Genomic DNA, 16,605 nt, shown 5'->3' with positions numbered 1-16,605 from the left:
CACAACGATGAACTTCAAAGCCTCTGGACAATGCCTGCTAACATGCTAGAAGCCAGAAAGGCAGATAAAATGTGATATAAAATGGCTTGAAGCAAAATCATTGTGCAGCGGTGCAGCTTCTTTGCCAGTTAGGCACGGCAACAAGAACAGGATGATCTAAAAGAAGTATATTTAAATCAGCATGTGGATAATTTATGCAGGTTGCAGAACTGTGTTTCTGCGATGCAAAAGCTTGAGCCTGTTACTGCAAACTCCGAGACACAGCACACAGGATCCAAGCTCATCCCACAGCAGTCTCAGTTCTATTGTGTTTTCCTCCCACGACGAGAAGCCAATGAAATGAGACGTCCAGGGATTCAAAAGCAGCAAGATCTTGGAAACGTATGTGTGAATATTAATCTAGCCTCCATATCCGAGGAGCTCCTCCTTCTCGAGTTAAAACATCCAAGCCCAGACTGTGTTACCCTTCGACCTGGCTGCTTTCCTTCGGTCGCCCTCCTTGCCAGGATAATCAAACTCTGAAAGAGTGACAAAACATTCCCAGACCTTTCTGTTTGTCGGAGTAGCTGCTAATTTTAGACTGAAGGGGGGTGAGAGAGAAGCCGAAGGATGCCAAAGACCGTTAGCCAAGAGAGGTATTTACGGCTCTCGCCTCCACACCCTATTTCAAGGCAAACCTAAATCCTGATTTCAATATGGGGCAAAAAAACCCCACTCTCTCTCTCTCTCTCTCTCTCTCTCACACACACACACACACCAAAACAAAACTCAACAACAAACCAACACACACATTCATGGGGGGAGCACGCTTATTTCAACCATGCCTTATGGGAGATCATGCTTGCAAATGGAGCGGAATTATTTCCGCTCTCTAAATACGAGTTCCCTGAAGTTGAAGCAACTTTTCCTCCTCTTGGTGCTGCTTGAAAACTTCTAGGTGAGGCTTCTTGCAAGGGTGGGATATGAATCGGAGCCCTGCCGGGAACGGAAGAACGGCCCACAACCTGTCTAGAAGAAGCGCATGGAGAGAACCTGTCTAGAAGAAGCGCATGGAGATGACAAGGCAGGAGAAGGGGCCAGGATGGAAAAGCCGCCAACTCACTTTGATCCCGGCTACCTGGGAAAAGCAAACTGGATGAGTGAGCCCTGGAAGGCTTTCTTCCCCTTTTGTTTTTTTCCCCCCTTTTTGCAAAAGCAAAGCAAATTCTGAACTTTGCCCTTGCAAAGTAAAAATGAAAGCAAATAATCCTGTTGCTCCAACACTACTGTAAATGTCAAATAAAGGGGAAGGGGGATTCCCAGGGAACTTCCTTCACCAAACACACACACACACACGAAGGAACAAACAATATTCATTTAGCAGAAGAGGAGAAAACCTGGAGTTCTCCCAGTCTTGGTTAGGAAGACCTGGGCTCAGGTCTCTTCCTGACCTGAAGCTCCCTGAGGGCTCAGCCGACCGCCAAAGTGAGGGAGGGAAATAAGCAAGAGAACTGGACACCCATTGGGGGAGATTCAACTGCAAACTCCCTCGTTGGGTATGATTTTCATTGGCTGCAACTTTAGGACAGTTCTTCTTAAACTAGTCTGCCTCCCATGGCCGTTGTCAGAAGAAAGAGGCAGAATCCGTCTCCCACCCAAAGCTGCCGTGGAAAGAGAATTCAATAAACCAAAGGGTGAACGACAGAAATGAGGCTCAACATTTTTCCTACCGAAGCATAAGGAGAAAGTGTCGCAGGCAGGACACCGGTTGACAACATGAATGTGTCAAAAACTAGGCATTATTTTGTCTAGAAACCGAACGATAAACAGAACATCACCCCCTTTTTCGTTGTATTTGCACTGCTATACGCTAGCTTGTTTTGTTTTTCCAATAAAAAGGATGGAAAACACCAAACAATATGCATGAGAGACACACAAGCTATTTGGACATAGTTTCTAGTCCGAAATGACAGTGTGCTTGGGAGCACAGCCCGACTTACTCCCGAGTTACTATGCAAAAGTTCCCACTGGATAGCACATAGCTATTGGCCACCGATCAACCCCTTAGAAATGAACACGATTCATAAACTACAAAATAGCATGATGAAGAACCAGAAAAGCATCTTTTTTCCCCCCAGCGCTTATTCCTTCCCACGAGGCCTAGTGGAGAGATGAACACGATAGCCGAAAGCCAAGCAGGCATGCCTACCTTTAAGAGCACAACGTCTACCGTCCTGTCTACCTTGGAAATGTCGCACAGGCTATACCGCCTTTTGTGCCGTTCGTACATCTTCCCCAAGAAACAGGAAAATCCAGAATAAAGGCAATCATTTAACACCGGGGTAGATCTCGCAAAGAAGCGCTGGCAAAATCTCTCCCAGATGTGCTCAACGAAGGTCCTTGAGCTCTCCCTCTCTCTCCCTCTCTCTGAATCACACTGAGTCTGGCCAGCCCTCTTAACAGGAAGGAGGAAAAAAATAACGACACTGTGGCGGGTTGATTAAAAAAAAAAGTCTTCTTGGAACACAGAGTTATTTGTATGGAAGACGAGAGCAGCACAGAGGACGATACACAGAGGATGGATGGATATGCAGAAGGTCTGGGTTTTTTTCATCTTCTTCCACAGCCATGCCAAATCTTCCCTGCTACCTTTTTGCCACTGAAAGTTTCCTAGTCCATTTTTAATATCAGAAATGACTTTCAATCCGGGAAGAAAAGGGGGGGGGGAGAAGCACGGGAGGGAGAAAACAGCTATCAACAAAAGCCAGATGTCTGAAACGAGAATTTTTACAACAGACCGAAAGACAGGCGAGCACACAAAGTGGAATTAAAGCCACACTAGACAAACCCTCAATGTGTCTAATTCAAAAGGAGGACGGGCACTATTCCCCAAAGAAAATACTGCTCGTGGGTGTACAAGAGAGAACAGGGAGGCCAAGTGTTCAAAACATTATATATATAATTCACCTATTTTGGTCCATTTCATCCCGGTAGACATAGACACTCTCTCCCAGAAAGAGGCAAAGTAAAAGAGAATGGAGAGGAGGGTTTGGGAAAATGAAATCTAAGAATTCAGGGACCAGATCTCTCCGAAGCTTCAACACCCAAACATAGGAACATGGTTCAGAAAAAAAATAATTTCAACTTATATTGCACTTTAAAGGCAAACACTTGCATTTTGCATAAGCGCCCGTTGGCCATATGAGGTGCAAATACGCCACTGTAAGTAAATAACGACAAAACCCTGGAGCTTAGAGGGTTTTTGAAACACAGGCAAGACGGGTGAAACGAAGAAGGAAAAACAGGCTTCTGATGAATTCATTCTTCTCAGGAGCACTGAAGAGAGAAATCAAGCAGTACCTTGACTTTTTTAAAAAAAAAAAGTTAAATTGAGGCCGTATCTCCCAATTTTTTTTGAGTGAAAAAGCAAAGGCTTTTTAAAAAATCTGTCCTGTTCTCCCTTCCGCTTCTGAACCCTTGTATTTCTCTACCTCTAGTCCCTCTCTCCCTCTCAATAGCTTATTCACAACAGCTGAGCGCCCGAGAATACACTGCCACACAGTTTCCTGTTTTCAAAATCGATGGAGCCCCCCCCTTCCATCCTCCACCGTGGTCGCAGCCCTGGAGAGGGCGAGATGAAATATTTTGGTATTTTGCTCTGGCATTTCTTCCTTGAGTATTCAGTGGTGGATTCAGAGAGAACAGAAGCAGAAAAATAGGAGTGGAGGTGGAGGAATTAGAGCAACAAGGGAAAAGATAGCAGATTTCTTACGTACCCGTTGCAATGCAGCATCCATGCCAGGGTGCCTGTCACCCTATGCACCCAGGACGGAGTCCTCTGCTGGTACAAATACGACTCGCCAGAAATAATGTTGTCCGAGGAATTCAGTGACACACTGAACTCGTGATCTCAGATAAATGAATAAATAATCTGAGAATGGCAGAGCTGGAAGGGATCTTATAGATCATCCAGTCCAGCCCCTGTCAAGACGGCACAGCAGGGAATCAAACTCCCAACCTCTGGCTCCACAGGGAGATGTCTAAACCATTGAGCTCTCCAGCAGTAAGACGTTACAGGTAACAACAACACCTGCAATAACTTACAGGGGGCAAGTCTTGCAGATCATGTTCCCCAGGGCCTCTGGGTTTTGCGATAACTGTCTACGTGACATAGCAGCAATGCTACACCTCTCCAGAAAGCGACAGGACAAGACAGGAATAGGAAGGGGCTTCTGCCTGTGCTACTCTAGGGAAGGGACAGCGGTAGAAATAAGCCACACATGCACACACTCTGACTGGCACAGAGGACTATGCTTCTCATCCATCACTGACCACTGTAGCATTTTTGCTATCCCATCCAGTCAAAGGTGGATGATGTGCAGGGGGTGGCACAGGAAGCCCCATGGAATCAAACACCTAACGTGCCGGAGTCATGGCTCAGAAAAGGACAGGCTCAGACAGGCATGAGAAGAAAGCACCCAGCCAGGATAGGCTGGTCAACGCTCTTTGAATCAGGATCCAGCCCAGTTCGTTGGCCACAAAGCAATTATTTGTGTTTTCTCCCCAGCATTCTGTCAGTTCTTGGCTGGTGCCATTGAAAAACTTTTCCCTTGCTACTTCTGCAGCTTGCTTGAGTCCTACAGATCAATCGCTCCTGATAGAATCCATACATTTCCTCCTATCATAGCAAGTAGGCCATTCTATGCATTTCCTGATCAACCTTGGTATACATATACATATGTACACACACAATATGTATATATATACGTCCTGTGATGTGCACAACAGTTGTGCAACGGTGCTAAAACAGGCTCCCTTCCCTCTTTTCTTGCAGGCAAAAAAAGTCACTTATTGGCAAATGACTCCACTCTGTTTCCTCCAGAGGTAGCCAGGAGCTTTGATGAAACAGGAGCTTTCAAGCCAATCTTGAGACGCTTCTGGTTGACGAACAGTTGCATAACCGGCACTCTCATATGCAAGAGCATTAAACTGCAACCACTCAGAGAACCGAGGATTTCGGAGGCTGCGAAGCAAGGAATGGCACAGCATCCCTCTGAATGTGGAGGAGGCAAAGAATGCCCTTTCAAGCATGACTCAGCCTATTTTAAACCTAGCCCCAAGGTCCTAGACTTGTTGGCCAATGCCACCCCAGACGCTTCTGCTTTCAGGATTGCAAGAGATCAAACCAAGACGGGGGATTTTCCGGATCCTTTCAATTGTCCTGCATCCCTCCACGAACAGAGGCATCTCACGATGAGCCTTCCCATTACTCATGATCCAATGACCCGAGCGTAGGATGGGGGGAAACCCAGAGACCCCAGATATTTTCAGTTTGCAAATTAACTGTTCCCGTTGTTTGCTCCAGTTGCACCTCATGATGATTAACCCTGGCAAGAAAGAGAAAGTTGCTTTCAGCCCATGTTGGGTTGAGGACTTGCGATGATAGACCCCCCCTCTCATGGACACCCCCACTAGAAACGTAGGGTGACCAGTGGTACAAGAGGCGCACCTGAAATGTCTGAAGAGTTGAGGATAGTGGAGGAATCCAAGTGTTCCACGCCATTCTGAATTGAAACTATCAGAGCCCACCTATCCCATTCACTCAAGGCTTAAATTTATTTTACACGGTGTAAAATACTGCAAGTACCCCTCTTCTAACCTTCAGTACTTCTTCACATAACACCACTCTTTATTTTCGTAAAACCTGCCCCACCCCTTTGGCAGACGGTCATTCTTTTGTTTCACAAAGCTGAGCTGTCTAGTTATGGGAGAGGATCTCCCCAAAACTTAGGCAGCTACTGAACGTATACAGTACGGCCCTTTATTGGTGGTGGGGGCTCAGTGCAAGAGACATTCTCTCACACCGACTATTCCGTAATCCGGAATGATTTGCTAAAATTATGCTTTAAAGACATTACATTGGCCTATATTCCGTCAGTGATCAAATTAATTGTTGAGACCTCACCATGTACACAGAGCTAAAAAGCATGAATCAATAAGCACACACTTTTGCAGGCAGAAGATCCCAAGGTCATTCTGCAGCATCTCCAGAGAGAGAGCTGGAAAAGAAAATACTGGTGCAAGCTGCTGCTGATTGGCAGAGATGTATAGATGTGTGCTTTTGCACTACAAATGCTGGGGGTTGTGGTCCGAAAACACAAACCTGCACACCTCTGCAGGTTGGTCTACATGGTACAGAAGTTGACAGTTTGACCCAGTGCAAGGGAACTCCCTATGTTTAAATGGAAAAGGCAGAACCATTCCAGATTTTCCACCTGGAAACCTGCAGAACCTTCTACGTAGGGCTAGAGATACAATCTGGATCCCTCGAAGTTCTTTGAAATCTGGATGCTTGCCTGGCCTTCAACAGCACATGCAAGGCACAAGGCATCAGCGAAGCATTCCCTGAAGCTAATGACCGCATTGGTCATGTGTCAAGGCTTCTTGCGCTGGCCAGAGGCAATCCCAAACCAGCAGCGGAAACTGTTGCACTGGAGAGAGGTCAGCTTACCAAACCTTCCCCTATTTCCCAAATCCGGTAGCCTTCCTAAATGCACAAAATGAGAAACCAAGTGAAATTGGATGTACACACACTCATGCATGCATTTCTTTATTCAAATGTTCAAAAAAAAAACTGGATGCAATGCCAAGGCTAAGCTGTTCCCATCTTCCCTGAGCAGCGGCAGCTGCATATAGTTACCAATGGCTGTTCCCTCCCCTTCTCATTCAGAGTGTTTGGCCAGCCACATACTTTTTATGCTGTAAACAGCTGGAGTAAGAAACTGTCCCACTGCTAGTGCTCAGAGTCAGGCCTGTATATTCATCTCCCTCTTGAATGGGAACTCTGCACCATTACCCACAGGCTGCAACTCTCCAACATCAGATATAATCCTGTCCCTTTACGTCAACATCCAGTGGGAAGGGAAGAAAGCAAGCCAGCATGGATGTGTTTGCACATTATTGCTTTGGCAGCTAAGGTGTGCGCCTGCCTCCCTAGTAAAGTCGAACCGCAAGCCACAGACTTTCTGCCACACAGGCAGGCCCATAAAACACAACTTCTAAAAGCAGCAATGTGTCGCTTGGGATACAGCTTGTGCAGTCGGAGTTGCTGGTCTGCATAACAAAGAACATCATTATGGTCTCCTGCAAGCACCAAATACACAGCCAAAGAGAAGATGAGTTGTTCCAATACACTGGGCGAACCTTTAGAACATTGCGAGGATGGAAATGGATGAAGAGATGGGACACGTGAGCGTCTGTCTCTAGCAGTGTTTTGTGACCCTTTTACAAAGAATTGATGCTTTTGAATTGTGGTGCTGGAGAAGGCTCTTGAGAGTCCCCTGGACTGCAAGGAGAACAAACCTATCCATTCTGAAGGAAATCAATCCTGAGTGCTCAACTGGAAGGACAGATCCTGAAGCTGAGGCTCCAATCCTTTGGCCATCTCATGAGAAGAGAAGACTCCCTGGAAAAGACCCTGATGTTGGGAAAGTGTGAAGGCAAGAGGAGAAGGGGATGACAGAGGATGAGATGGCCGGACAGTGTCATCGAAGCGACCAACATGACTTTGACCCAACTCCGGGAGGCAGTGGAAGACAGGAGGGCCTGGCGTGCTCTGGTCCATGGGGTCACGAAGAGTCGGACACAACTTAACGACTAAACAACAACAATACTGGTTGCTCATTTATTTCCAGTCCAATTCAAAATAATGGCAGCGACCTGTCCGTAAATGGAAAACCTAAGGGGAGAATCTTGGAATGGAGGTTGAAATATCGCCAGCTACGATCTGGAAGACCTTCATGAAAGTGTATTTTGAAGGCAAAACTCCATATTCCAGGAGATTTGTTAACCTTTCGGCTTGTGTATGTTCAACTCAAGAGGGCCATAAAGGTTATCCTTTTGGGTCACAACACCCAGAATCTGCCAACCAGATCCTTATTTATTTATTTATTTATTTATTTATTTATTTATTTATTTATTTATTTATTTATTTGTTTGTTTGTTTGTTTGTTTGTTTGTTTGTTTGTTTGTTTGTTTGTTTGGTTGACTGACTGACTGACTGACTGACTGATTCATTGATTAATTAATTAATTTTTATACCAGCCATCCGGCCAAGGCCACTCTGGGCGGTTTATAGCATATAAATATTGAAGGATGATCCTTGAAGTCACCCTTCAAAGAAGTAACTTCTGCAAGTTCCCAATTTAACCTGAAGATCCCTCTTTGGCAAGCTTTTTTGTTTTTTGCTTGCTTTTGTATCTTCTGTGCCTTGATTTTTTAAAAAAAGAATTGTTTTTGTTATTCCTCTCTTGTTTTGTTAACTTCCACCGCTGGGTTTTATTTTGTTTTTAAACAGCTATAAATTGCCAGGACTGCTGTGTATCTAGTGGGATGGTGGGATACAAAAGTGTCCAGTAAAAACATACATAAATCATCTTTACCCTCTCGCCTATGCCTCTCTGCCACAGTGCTTTGTTTCCGAAGCCCTAGGGAGGCATGCCTCCCTGGGTTGGGCTGCAGAAGGAAATCTGACGTGAGCTTCCAAAGGCAAGCATTTCTGATCCTTGTTTGTCAAAACGGACCAATCTTTTGAGGTGTAAGAATAAAGCAGGATTCAAATTCAGCCAGTCACCCTCCCTGGGCCATCTGGCATTTCGGGAAGCCCACGTTCTAAAGACCGCGTGGATGAGAAGCACTCAAAAGAGAGCAAAGACGACCCTGGGAGCTTTCTCCTCTCCTCTGCTGATGTGACAATTCCAAAAGCCATTATGAAAAACATCTGGAAGAGGTGGAGAGCTGTATACTCTTTGCTGAGCTTTTTCCTGACGCTCGCCAGCCATTTCGTTTCCAAACCAAAGTCTACAGCTGAAATACTGTTTTCTTTAAAAGATTCCGCCCCCCTCTTCGCCCTCCGCTGAATTGGGCCACAGCTCATCCTGAGATAATCCTCTCCCCCTCCCACCCATCATCTTCTACTGACTGACCTTTTAATGGCGAGGAAATCACAGTCATGCCAAATACACACACACACCAAAAAACAGAGAACCTTTTTGATATCTGTTTCATATTAAGCTACCCATGCTGTTATGAAACTGCGAAAAATGATGCAATCGGCAGAAATACTGCGGCACATTCATGTTCCAAACTGTGTGACTCTACAGTGGACAGATTCATGGAGGGAGGGAGGGTGACCGTACATTTTCTTTGCCTTAACTAGAACCAGACTCAAAACCATAGGAACCCCCCAAACCTATTTCACACATCACACAACCCCCCCGATAAAGAGGATTCCAGCACAGAGGTGGCCCATGCAACTTGGATCAGCTTTAAATGCAGCCACTATTTCTGGAAAGCTCGATTATTCCAGCCATCTTTCCCCTCCTATTGGAAAAGAAAAGAAGCTTTCTTCCTGCTTGATTCTATTAAGTGCAGGAGAAATATAGGAAATCTGGAAGAATAAAAAATAGCAATTTAAAAACGCTGCATCTTGTCTGGGGGTATGATTCTCAATGGGGTTGGGGGGATTTAACAGTTTAACAAACGATTAATGCAAAAATGTCTATAACTTCCAGTACCATCTCTAGATGCTAGGCATCTTTAATTTTTTCCAGCAGGCAGGGCTCAGGAGGGCCTCTCGGCTGTTCTATGTACTGTTTTCCTCTGCAGGGCCACTGAATTCTTGGGAGAGATCAAGATACAGAGATTAAACTGGGGTAGAGAGTGTGTGTGACCGAATGGCTGAACCAGCACTAGGATGTAGGGAGAGAAAGACCAGCGAGAAAAGGAGGAAGAGAGGAATAGTAGAGGAAAGGAGAAATGGAGCCAGAGGCATTTCTAGCCTGATAAAACCGATCCTTATTCATCTCCTTAGTAAAAACTAAGAAGATGGGCTTCCCTATATCTTTGTGATGGACTTTTGGAAAAGGTGCAGTCAACATATCCAGTGAAAATATCAGCTCTTCTCCACTATTAAATCTGAACTCTTGGAAAACTTCACTGGGGCTCTCTCCCCCTCTGCTGGAGGCATCCACCACCCCTGGACTCAAGGTATCTGGAGCCTGTCATTTTAGAAATGAGGTATGAAATTCCACCTTATTCCTGTTGGCTGAGGATGCTCTGTCACTCTCCCCAATGGCAGGGCCAGCTCTGTGAAGAACTCAACACTCATCCGTCCCTGGGAAGCTAATCTGCTATTACCCGTTTTCTCCCCACACCAGCCAAGTAGCGGGTAAACTTCAAGATTGCTGATACCCTGCTTAGAAACCTGAAGAAGATAGATCCATATATTTGTAGGGCTATCAATCTGTTGGTCGGAGGTTTCCCCTACACAGAAACACTTTTGGATAGGAAATGCATAACATACGAACATAAGCCCTTATTTGGAACTAAACATCCCACTCTACAGGATTGCCTGCCAAGGAAATAAGTTCACAACTGAAGCGCCTTGGTTTCCTTCAGGCAGATGATGAAGGGACAGAAGGGAGGGGGGAAAGATGACGTTGCATATAATCCCACTTTTCGGGGCAGATGCAATTTTGCATGGGATGATGAGGGGGGAAAGCCTGGTGGATTTTTTTAAACAAACAAAACCATTTATTTTCCACATTTTATTAAAAAAGCTCACAGCTCGGTTTAGCAGCCTTTTGTTTTCAGAGAGAGAAGACGCGGGCGTGCTACTGCGATGCAGCCCCGGAAGTAATAATATTCGGGAATTGTTTTCTACTACCTGTAGGCAGTGGGTTGGCAAAGGATCGTTGCAAACTAATCCCCCTCCTCTCTCTCAGCCTTTCCTGATCTTGAGCCCCCCCCCCAGATGTATTCTGAGTCTATCTCCCTTCTCCAACAAAGATGTCTGCCGAGCGATGGGAGTCGTAGTCCAACCGCTCTTCGCAGGGGCAGGTTGCAAAAGCCCGCTGCCTACGAACAGTGACTTTGTTCAGAAGGAGCAAAGGAGAAAGCACATGGTTTTACAAAATAAGATCTGAGACCCAAATAGAAAGCAGAGATCGGAAAGCCCATTTTCCACTGCCAGTGTTAAAAAAAACTGGGCCAGAGGCATCAAACTGTGATTTGGTCTAACGCCGCTTCCTCTTTTCTGAACAGCTTCCCTTCCCTTCCTCCCTTTCCTCGGGGCTCAGAGGAAGGCCGGCCCGCCTGCTCTCTGGACGGGGAGAATAAAGAATCACAGCCGACCCAGCCTGGGCGCCACCTCGCGGCCCAAGCGCGCCATCTTCACAGCAGAGGAAAAGACAGGGCAGCAGCTCCTCCTCGGTGGCTCTGCTTGGGTTTCATCATCCGCTCTGCACCACATCGCCTTGTGCCCTATGACAGGAAGGATAGCAACCCTGGGCCACACATCGGCCCGACCCCTTTCCTGCAACACAGTCCTCAGCAAAATGGTAGGAGCCACGCAAACCTCAATTTTCCTTTAAAACAGGACACGCCTGGTTTAGGCATCTGGCTGCAGAGGTTGGGAGTTTGATTCCCCCACGGTGTGCCTCCCCGACAGAGGTTGGACCCGACGATCCATAGGGTCCCTTCCAGCTCTGCATTTCTAAAATTTTATTATATTACATTACGCCAGGCTTGCTTTCCAATCCAATGTCTCCCAGAAGCATGATTCGGCTTTTTTTTTTTAAAAAAAAAAGGTGCACACTCTGTCAGGTATTTTTGTTCTGGCTTGGTTTGGTACGTTTTTTTCCCTGCAAGGAAAACTGAAGTGTCTTTTGCCACCAATACGAAATCAGATGCTAGTGGGAGGGAGGGAACCGCCCCCCATGGATGAAGGGGGCAAGGAAGTTTCTTCAGCACCTGGAAGTTGTCGTCCCCCCCCCCTTGGAGAGGAAAAGGAGCCAGCAAAATGCCCCCCTCAAAATATGTACAAGTATCCTCAATTTAGATTATCTAAGTGTCCCCGGAAACGAACCCAGCCCAGCTTACGTGCCTCTTCCACCCCCTCCTACACATGTTGCTGAACGAATTCCTTTGCGTACAGAACACCGGAGTGTGTGCTACTGGAGGCTCTGAATGGAGAAACTATGGCTTGCTTCAGTCCACCAAACCAGGGTTGAGTTGCAAAGGAACCCTAAGCCACCATTTGCCATCTTGGTCCAGAGAGAGAGAGAGAGAGAGAGGACACGCCCAAAGTCTCAGTTGGGCAACTCAGACTAACAAACGATGGTTTGCTGTGAAGTACGAAGGGGGGCAGACCACGGGAAATGGAATGCAAGATGGCTTGGCTCATTCACTTAGATTCAAGCCACTGTGTGGTATCCTGTACAAATTAACACACCATCTGCTTCCTCCAGTTTCACCAGTTCACCTCAATTAAAAATGGGCACGAGAAACACATCAACCATCTCCCTAGTCTAGTGGTTTCCAAACTTCTCAACTTGCAGCTGCCTTGACTTAGAAAAAGTCCAGCCTGAGTAATACAGTGGTGCCTCGCTTGACGATGTTAATTCGTTCCAGCGAAATCGCTGTAGAGCGAAAACATCGTCAAACGAAATTTTAAAAAAACCATTGAAACACATTGAAAACCGTTCAATGCGTTCCAATGGGCGAAATACCTGCTCGATCCTCCTTACGGTGGCCATTTTCTGGTGCCTGTAATGTGAGGAATCCGTCCCTAACACAGCGGGCGGCCATTTTCTACAGCCGGCGGCCATTTTGAAACCCAACGATCAGCTGTTTGCTGATCGTCGTAAAGCAAAAAATCAGTTCCCGAAACAGGGAACCGATCGATGTTAAGTGAAATTCCACCATCTAAACATTGTTTTGCAATTGCAAAAGCGATCGCAAAAACTTCAACGTTAAGCGGATTCGTCGTCAAGCGGGGTAATCGTCTAGCGGGGCACCACTGTACATCCGTGGTTGCCATGGAGGTACTTCCAATGATTCCATGGCACCCTTGATTGGGTTTGGCACACAGTTTGGGAACCACTGCCCTAGTCTATATCCCACCTTTCTTCTGGAAAAGATATTTGCGATGCTGTGTATTTCAAAGACAGGTTTCTTATCCACGGGCTCACACCAACCATCTGTTCTAACATCCATGTTTGATATCAAGTACCATGACAGGCCCTAACTGAGGACTGCCTGTTTCTTAATGGTTTGCACTGTTTTTATTGTGTTCTCTTGCTTTTGCGTATAACCCACTTTGTTTTTATTCCACTTAAAGAACAGAAGACCTATTATAGGCATGTGAATCTCCCAGCTGCTTGTTGCAAGCCAGGAATTATGACAAAATTCTTTCCTCCTCATTATGAGATTTATCTCCATTTTAAAAAAAATCTTGTGGGAAATGTGAGATTTCTAAGACATTTTGTAGTCTGGGAGCAAATGCCAAGCTGTGGAGGATTATTACAACCTCTGGCAAAAAAATCACATTTTCCTTAGGCAAAATTCACCTGGAAAGAGCAGAAGAAAGGGAAAGCTGAGGAGGAGTGTTCCAGTTTCTGCGCAGAATGTTATCTTTCCTACACAGGATTCATTCGGATGAGAATTAAGATATGCACGATTCTGTAGTTTTCTGCGAAGGGCGAAAGAGAAAGATGAAGGAGGGAGAAATGCTACAGTGGAACGTCTGGGCAGAGAGACTCAGGATAACTCCCTAGAAAACTGGTAAGTACGAGAAAATTTGCAGTTCCCCATCCAGTGTTTAAACTATTACTACACATACTACCAACGATAGTCACAATATTTTAAATAATTAAAACTGATTCTGCAAATGATTCTGTTGCACAGTAAGGGCCAAAAAAAGATGTGAAGGATTAGAACTCAGAACTAGATGCAGAGAGCAAACATTTACCAGGTATAAGACGTATCCTGCATGGGAAGGAAGGGAAGTCCTGGGAAACTAGGACAGAATGTCTTACAAGCAATGTGCTTTGAGCCAGATTTGATCCATTCATAACACTTTTCTTCTCCTCTCCTTCATGCTATTTTTCAGTATCCACAAAACCAGAAACCAGTGTTAATTTGTCTATAGACCCTGCTCAATATCCAGTTAAAAACAGAAGGAAAAATAATGTCCCTTCACAAACCAGACGGCTGAAATACCAGACACAAAAGGGGTGAGAAAGTAGACATTTTATGTGGGGAAAAAACACCTACCATCTGACTGGATTCTCTGGTCAGTTTTTTTGTTTTGTTTTGTTTTGCTTTGTCGATGATGGAGAAGGCTGGAGGAGATCAAAATACCGTATTTTTCGCACCATAAGACACACTTTTTCCCCACAAAACAGGGGGGTGGAAAGTCTGTGCGTCTTACGGAGTGAAGAAAACAGATTATATTTTCCTGTTTTCTTCTCCTAAAAAATTGGTGCGTCTTATGGAAAGGTGCGTCTTATGGAGCGAAAAATACGGGTACTTAGTTACTTGTTTTGTCCTGCTAGACGAGTGTCTTTCCCTCCTCTTAGGGAGGCCGGGGACTCGCTGGGTAATTGGAACAGGGTTTGTATTTACATAATTGCTCTGCCCACAAAGCAGACCAAAAATTATAGTTCTAATTGGACCCCATATCTCTTGTTTGACTGCAAGGAACAGCTGCATAGGGGAAAAAGTCAAGGGCTCCTCAAGTATAAAGACGCAAAGCCCTAGAAGCCAGCAGGAGAATTTCGAAGCTACATGTGACTTTAAATAGGTAATCCCAGCCCACACTTGGGTGGATAAAGCAAAGACGGAGGAAGCAAAAAGCCAAACACGACTTAGCTAAGTACAATGAAACAGATCCTTCCTACTCTTTTATAATGACCCTAAACCCCAAAAAAGATGGTCATGCAGGAAGAAGAGCTAGACATACTCCCAGAAAGTTCTCAGGTTCGGATTTTGGCAAGCCTGCTCATAGAGAGAGGCCGGTGACTTGACGACTCCCTTTCTAAGCGGGATAAAAATGTTCTGGACGGGAACAGCATCACCTCTCCGAAATGGCGGACCATTCTGTCAAATCTATCTGGTGTGAAGCCACATTCTGTGAGCTCCACTTGAAACGTTTTAGTAAGAGAGGCCTTTTTCTACTTCTTCCTAGCAAGGCTCGGATCCCTGCATGGAGGAAACACGCCTTTTAAAAAGCAGATTTAGAGGAAGGGGGACACTTTTTATTCACATAAAAAGTGAACGATCCTCACCCACTAGCGAAAAGTGAATAAGCCTGGTGAACCTCTCTTCCTACAGACTTCCACAGAGTTAGGACCCGCTTGGCTTCTCATTTTCCCCATGAGGTTTGCTCTAGCCCAATTCTGTAAGACCTTCTTCATAGTCTGCATAAAAATCTGTGCCCACTTTTGTGTGCATTTTGTAACCCGTATCTTTTTACAAGCATTTTCCCTTTTGACATTTCCCCTTTGTATGTTTTACAGTGAGATACCGATTTTTATAAACAGTTTTCCCTAATGTGACCCGTTTTCCAAAACTGGGAAACTGTAACAGCAACATCTAGGAAAGTGCAGATTCAATTCTAGTTTGCTTAATTGTTGAGCAAACCTGTATGGAAATTCAGAACACCGAGATTTCTGCCCAGGATACAGCACAAGGCCAAAACACTTTGAATTATGCTGAGAATCTAACTTCAAGCAAACTTTGTAGTCCAGGAGCACGTTGTTTAAATTAGTAGGGATTGGAAAACCAAACTCGCTTCTCAAGCTAGTCACAAGAGAGCCTCCGGATAATCGCCAAAAAGCAGATTCTAGAGAAATCAATACTGAACTACAACAAAGGTACTTGGAGGACTAACAAGGATTACAGAAGATTATTTTTAACAGCAAGAAAAGAAAAAGGAATTCCGTTTTGAGGATGGTTAATTAGTTTGACAGCAACCCAACTTCTCATCTATACCTCTCCATAATGGCCTACTGTTCACCATCAACGTGGGATGCTTTTGAAATAGTAGACAGAAGAACAAAAAGACTCCTTTAAAACGTAACAAAATACAAATAAAAAAAATTAAAAATGAATCCCACATGGGGACAGTGACATTATTCCTTGTTTTCATAAGAGGATCAAGTTCCACCAAAAAAGCTTATTTAATGCAGATGCTTAATAGGAAAAACCCAGCATAAAAGAACCTCTCTCCTATTTTCTAGCTAACAGCGTAAGAGACCAACTAAAGGAAGGAAACTAGCATGCATGATGCTTTCCACCCAAAGCAATTTTCTCTGCCCTTCTTTTTTTCCCCTCAAGGTACAGGAAGAACTTTGCTTGCAATTTTCCTCTTAAAAAAAAAACTTGACAGAAGGCAAAAAGTGGAGCAATTTTACCCTCTAATGCCAAATGGATGCAATACATAAACCACACCTAAATTGCACATGCTTCTATGTAACGGGATCTCCGAGCGCCATGACGGTGAGGCTCTTACTGGTAGGTGGGACCAGCTTTGATTAATGAGCCTGAACATTGGCAGGAAAGTCATCAGTTCTGGCAGTCAAGCCTGCTTCCAGCCCACAGACAACTGTCTGGAGCAAGGGTGGGGACCGTCCAGATGTTGCTGGCCTGTGGCTTCAGCCTTTAGCTGACACAGACAATAGCAAGGGGGTCACAGGAAGCGTCATCCTGCGACGACTTGAAGACACAAGCCTCCTTTGACCTCCATCCTTGGATCATGTTGCTAGTCATCTCTGAACCAAGCCA

General features: G+C 45.2%; 1 protein-coding gene across 11 annotated transcripts in view; it reads right to left on the bottom strand.

Annotated features, from left to right (window-relative positions):
* AKAP13 (A-kinase anchoring protein 13) overlaps positions 1-16,605 on the bottom strand; it is a 211,561-nt gene that overhangs the window by 67,380 nt on the left and 127,576 nt on the right. Inside the window, exon 1 of one of the 11 annotated variants that reach the window (XM_078381166.1) lies at positions 2,189-2,419. The exons of 9 other annotated variants lie outside the window; for them this stretch is intronic. In XM_078381166.1, coding sequence (XP_078237292.1) covers positions 2,189-2,269 — 81 coding nt within the window. In that variant the 5' untranslated portion in view covers positions 2,270-2,419. Of the gene's footprint in view, positions 1-2,188; positions 2,420-16,605 lie in introns of those variants that run through there. One more of the 11 variants, XM_078381165.1, reaches the window with a different exon arrangement.

The sequence above is a fragment of the Pogona vitticeps genome, chromosome 12 (assembly GCF_051106095.1).
Source record: "Pogona vitticeps strain Pit_001003342236 chromosome 12, PviZW2.1, whole genome shotgun sequence".
Lineage (NCBI taxonomy): Eukaryota > Metazoa > Chordata > Lepidosauria > Squamata > Agamidae > Pogona > Pogona vitticeps.
The sequence above is the reverse complement of the archived record's forward strand: the minus strand, read 5'-3'. Positions and strand labels throughout refer to the sequence as shown.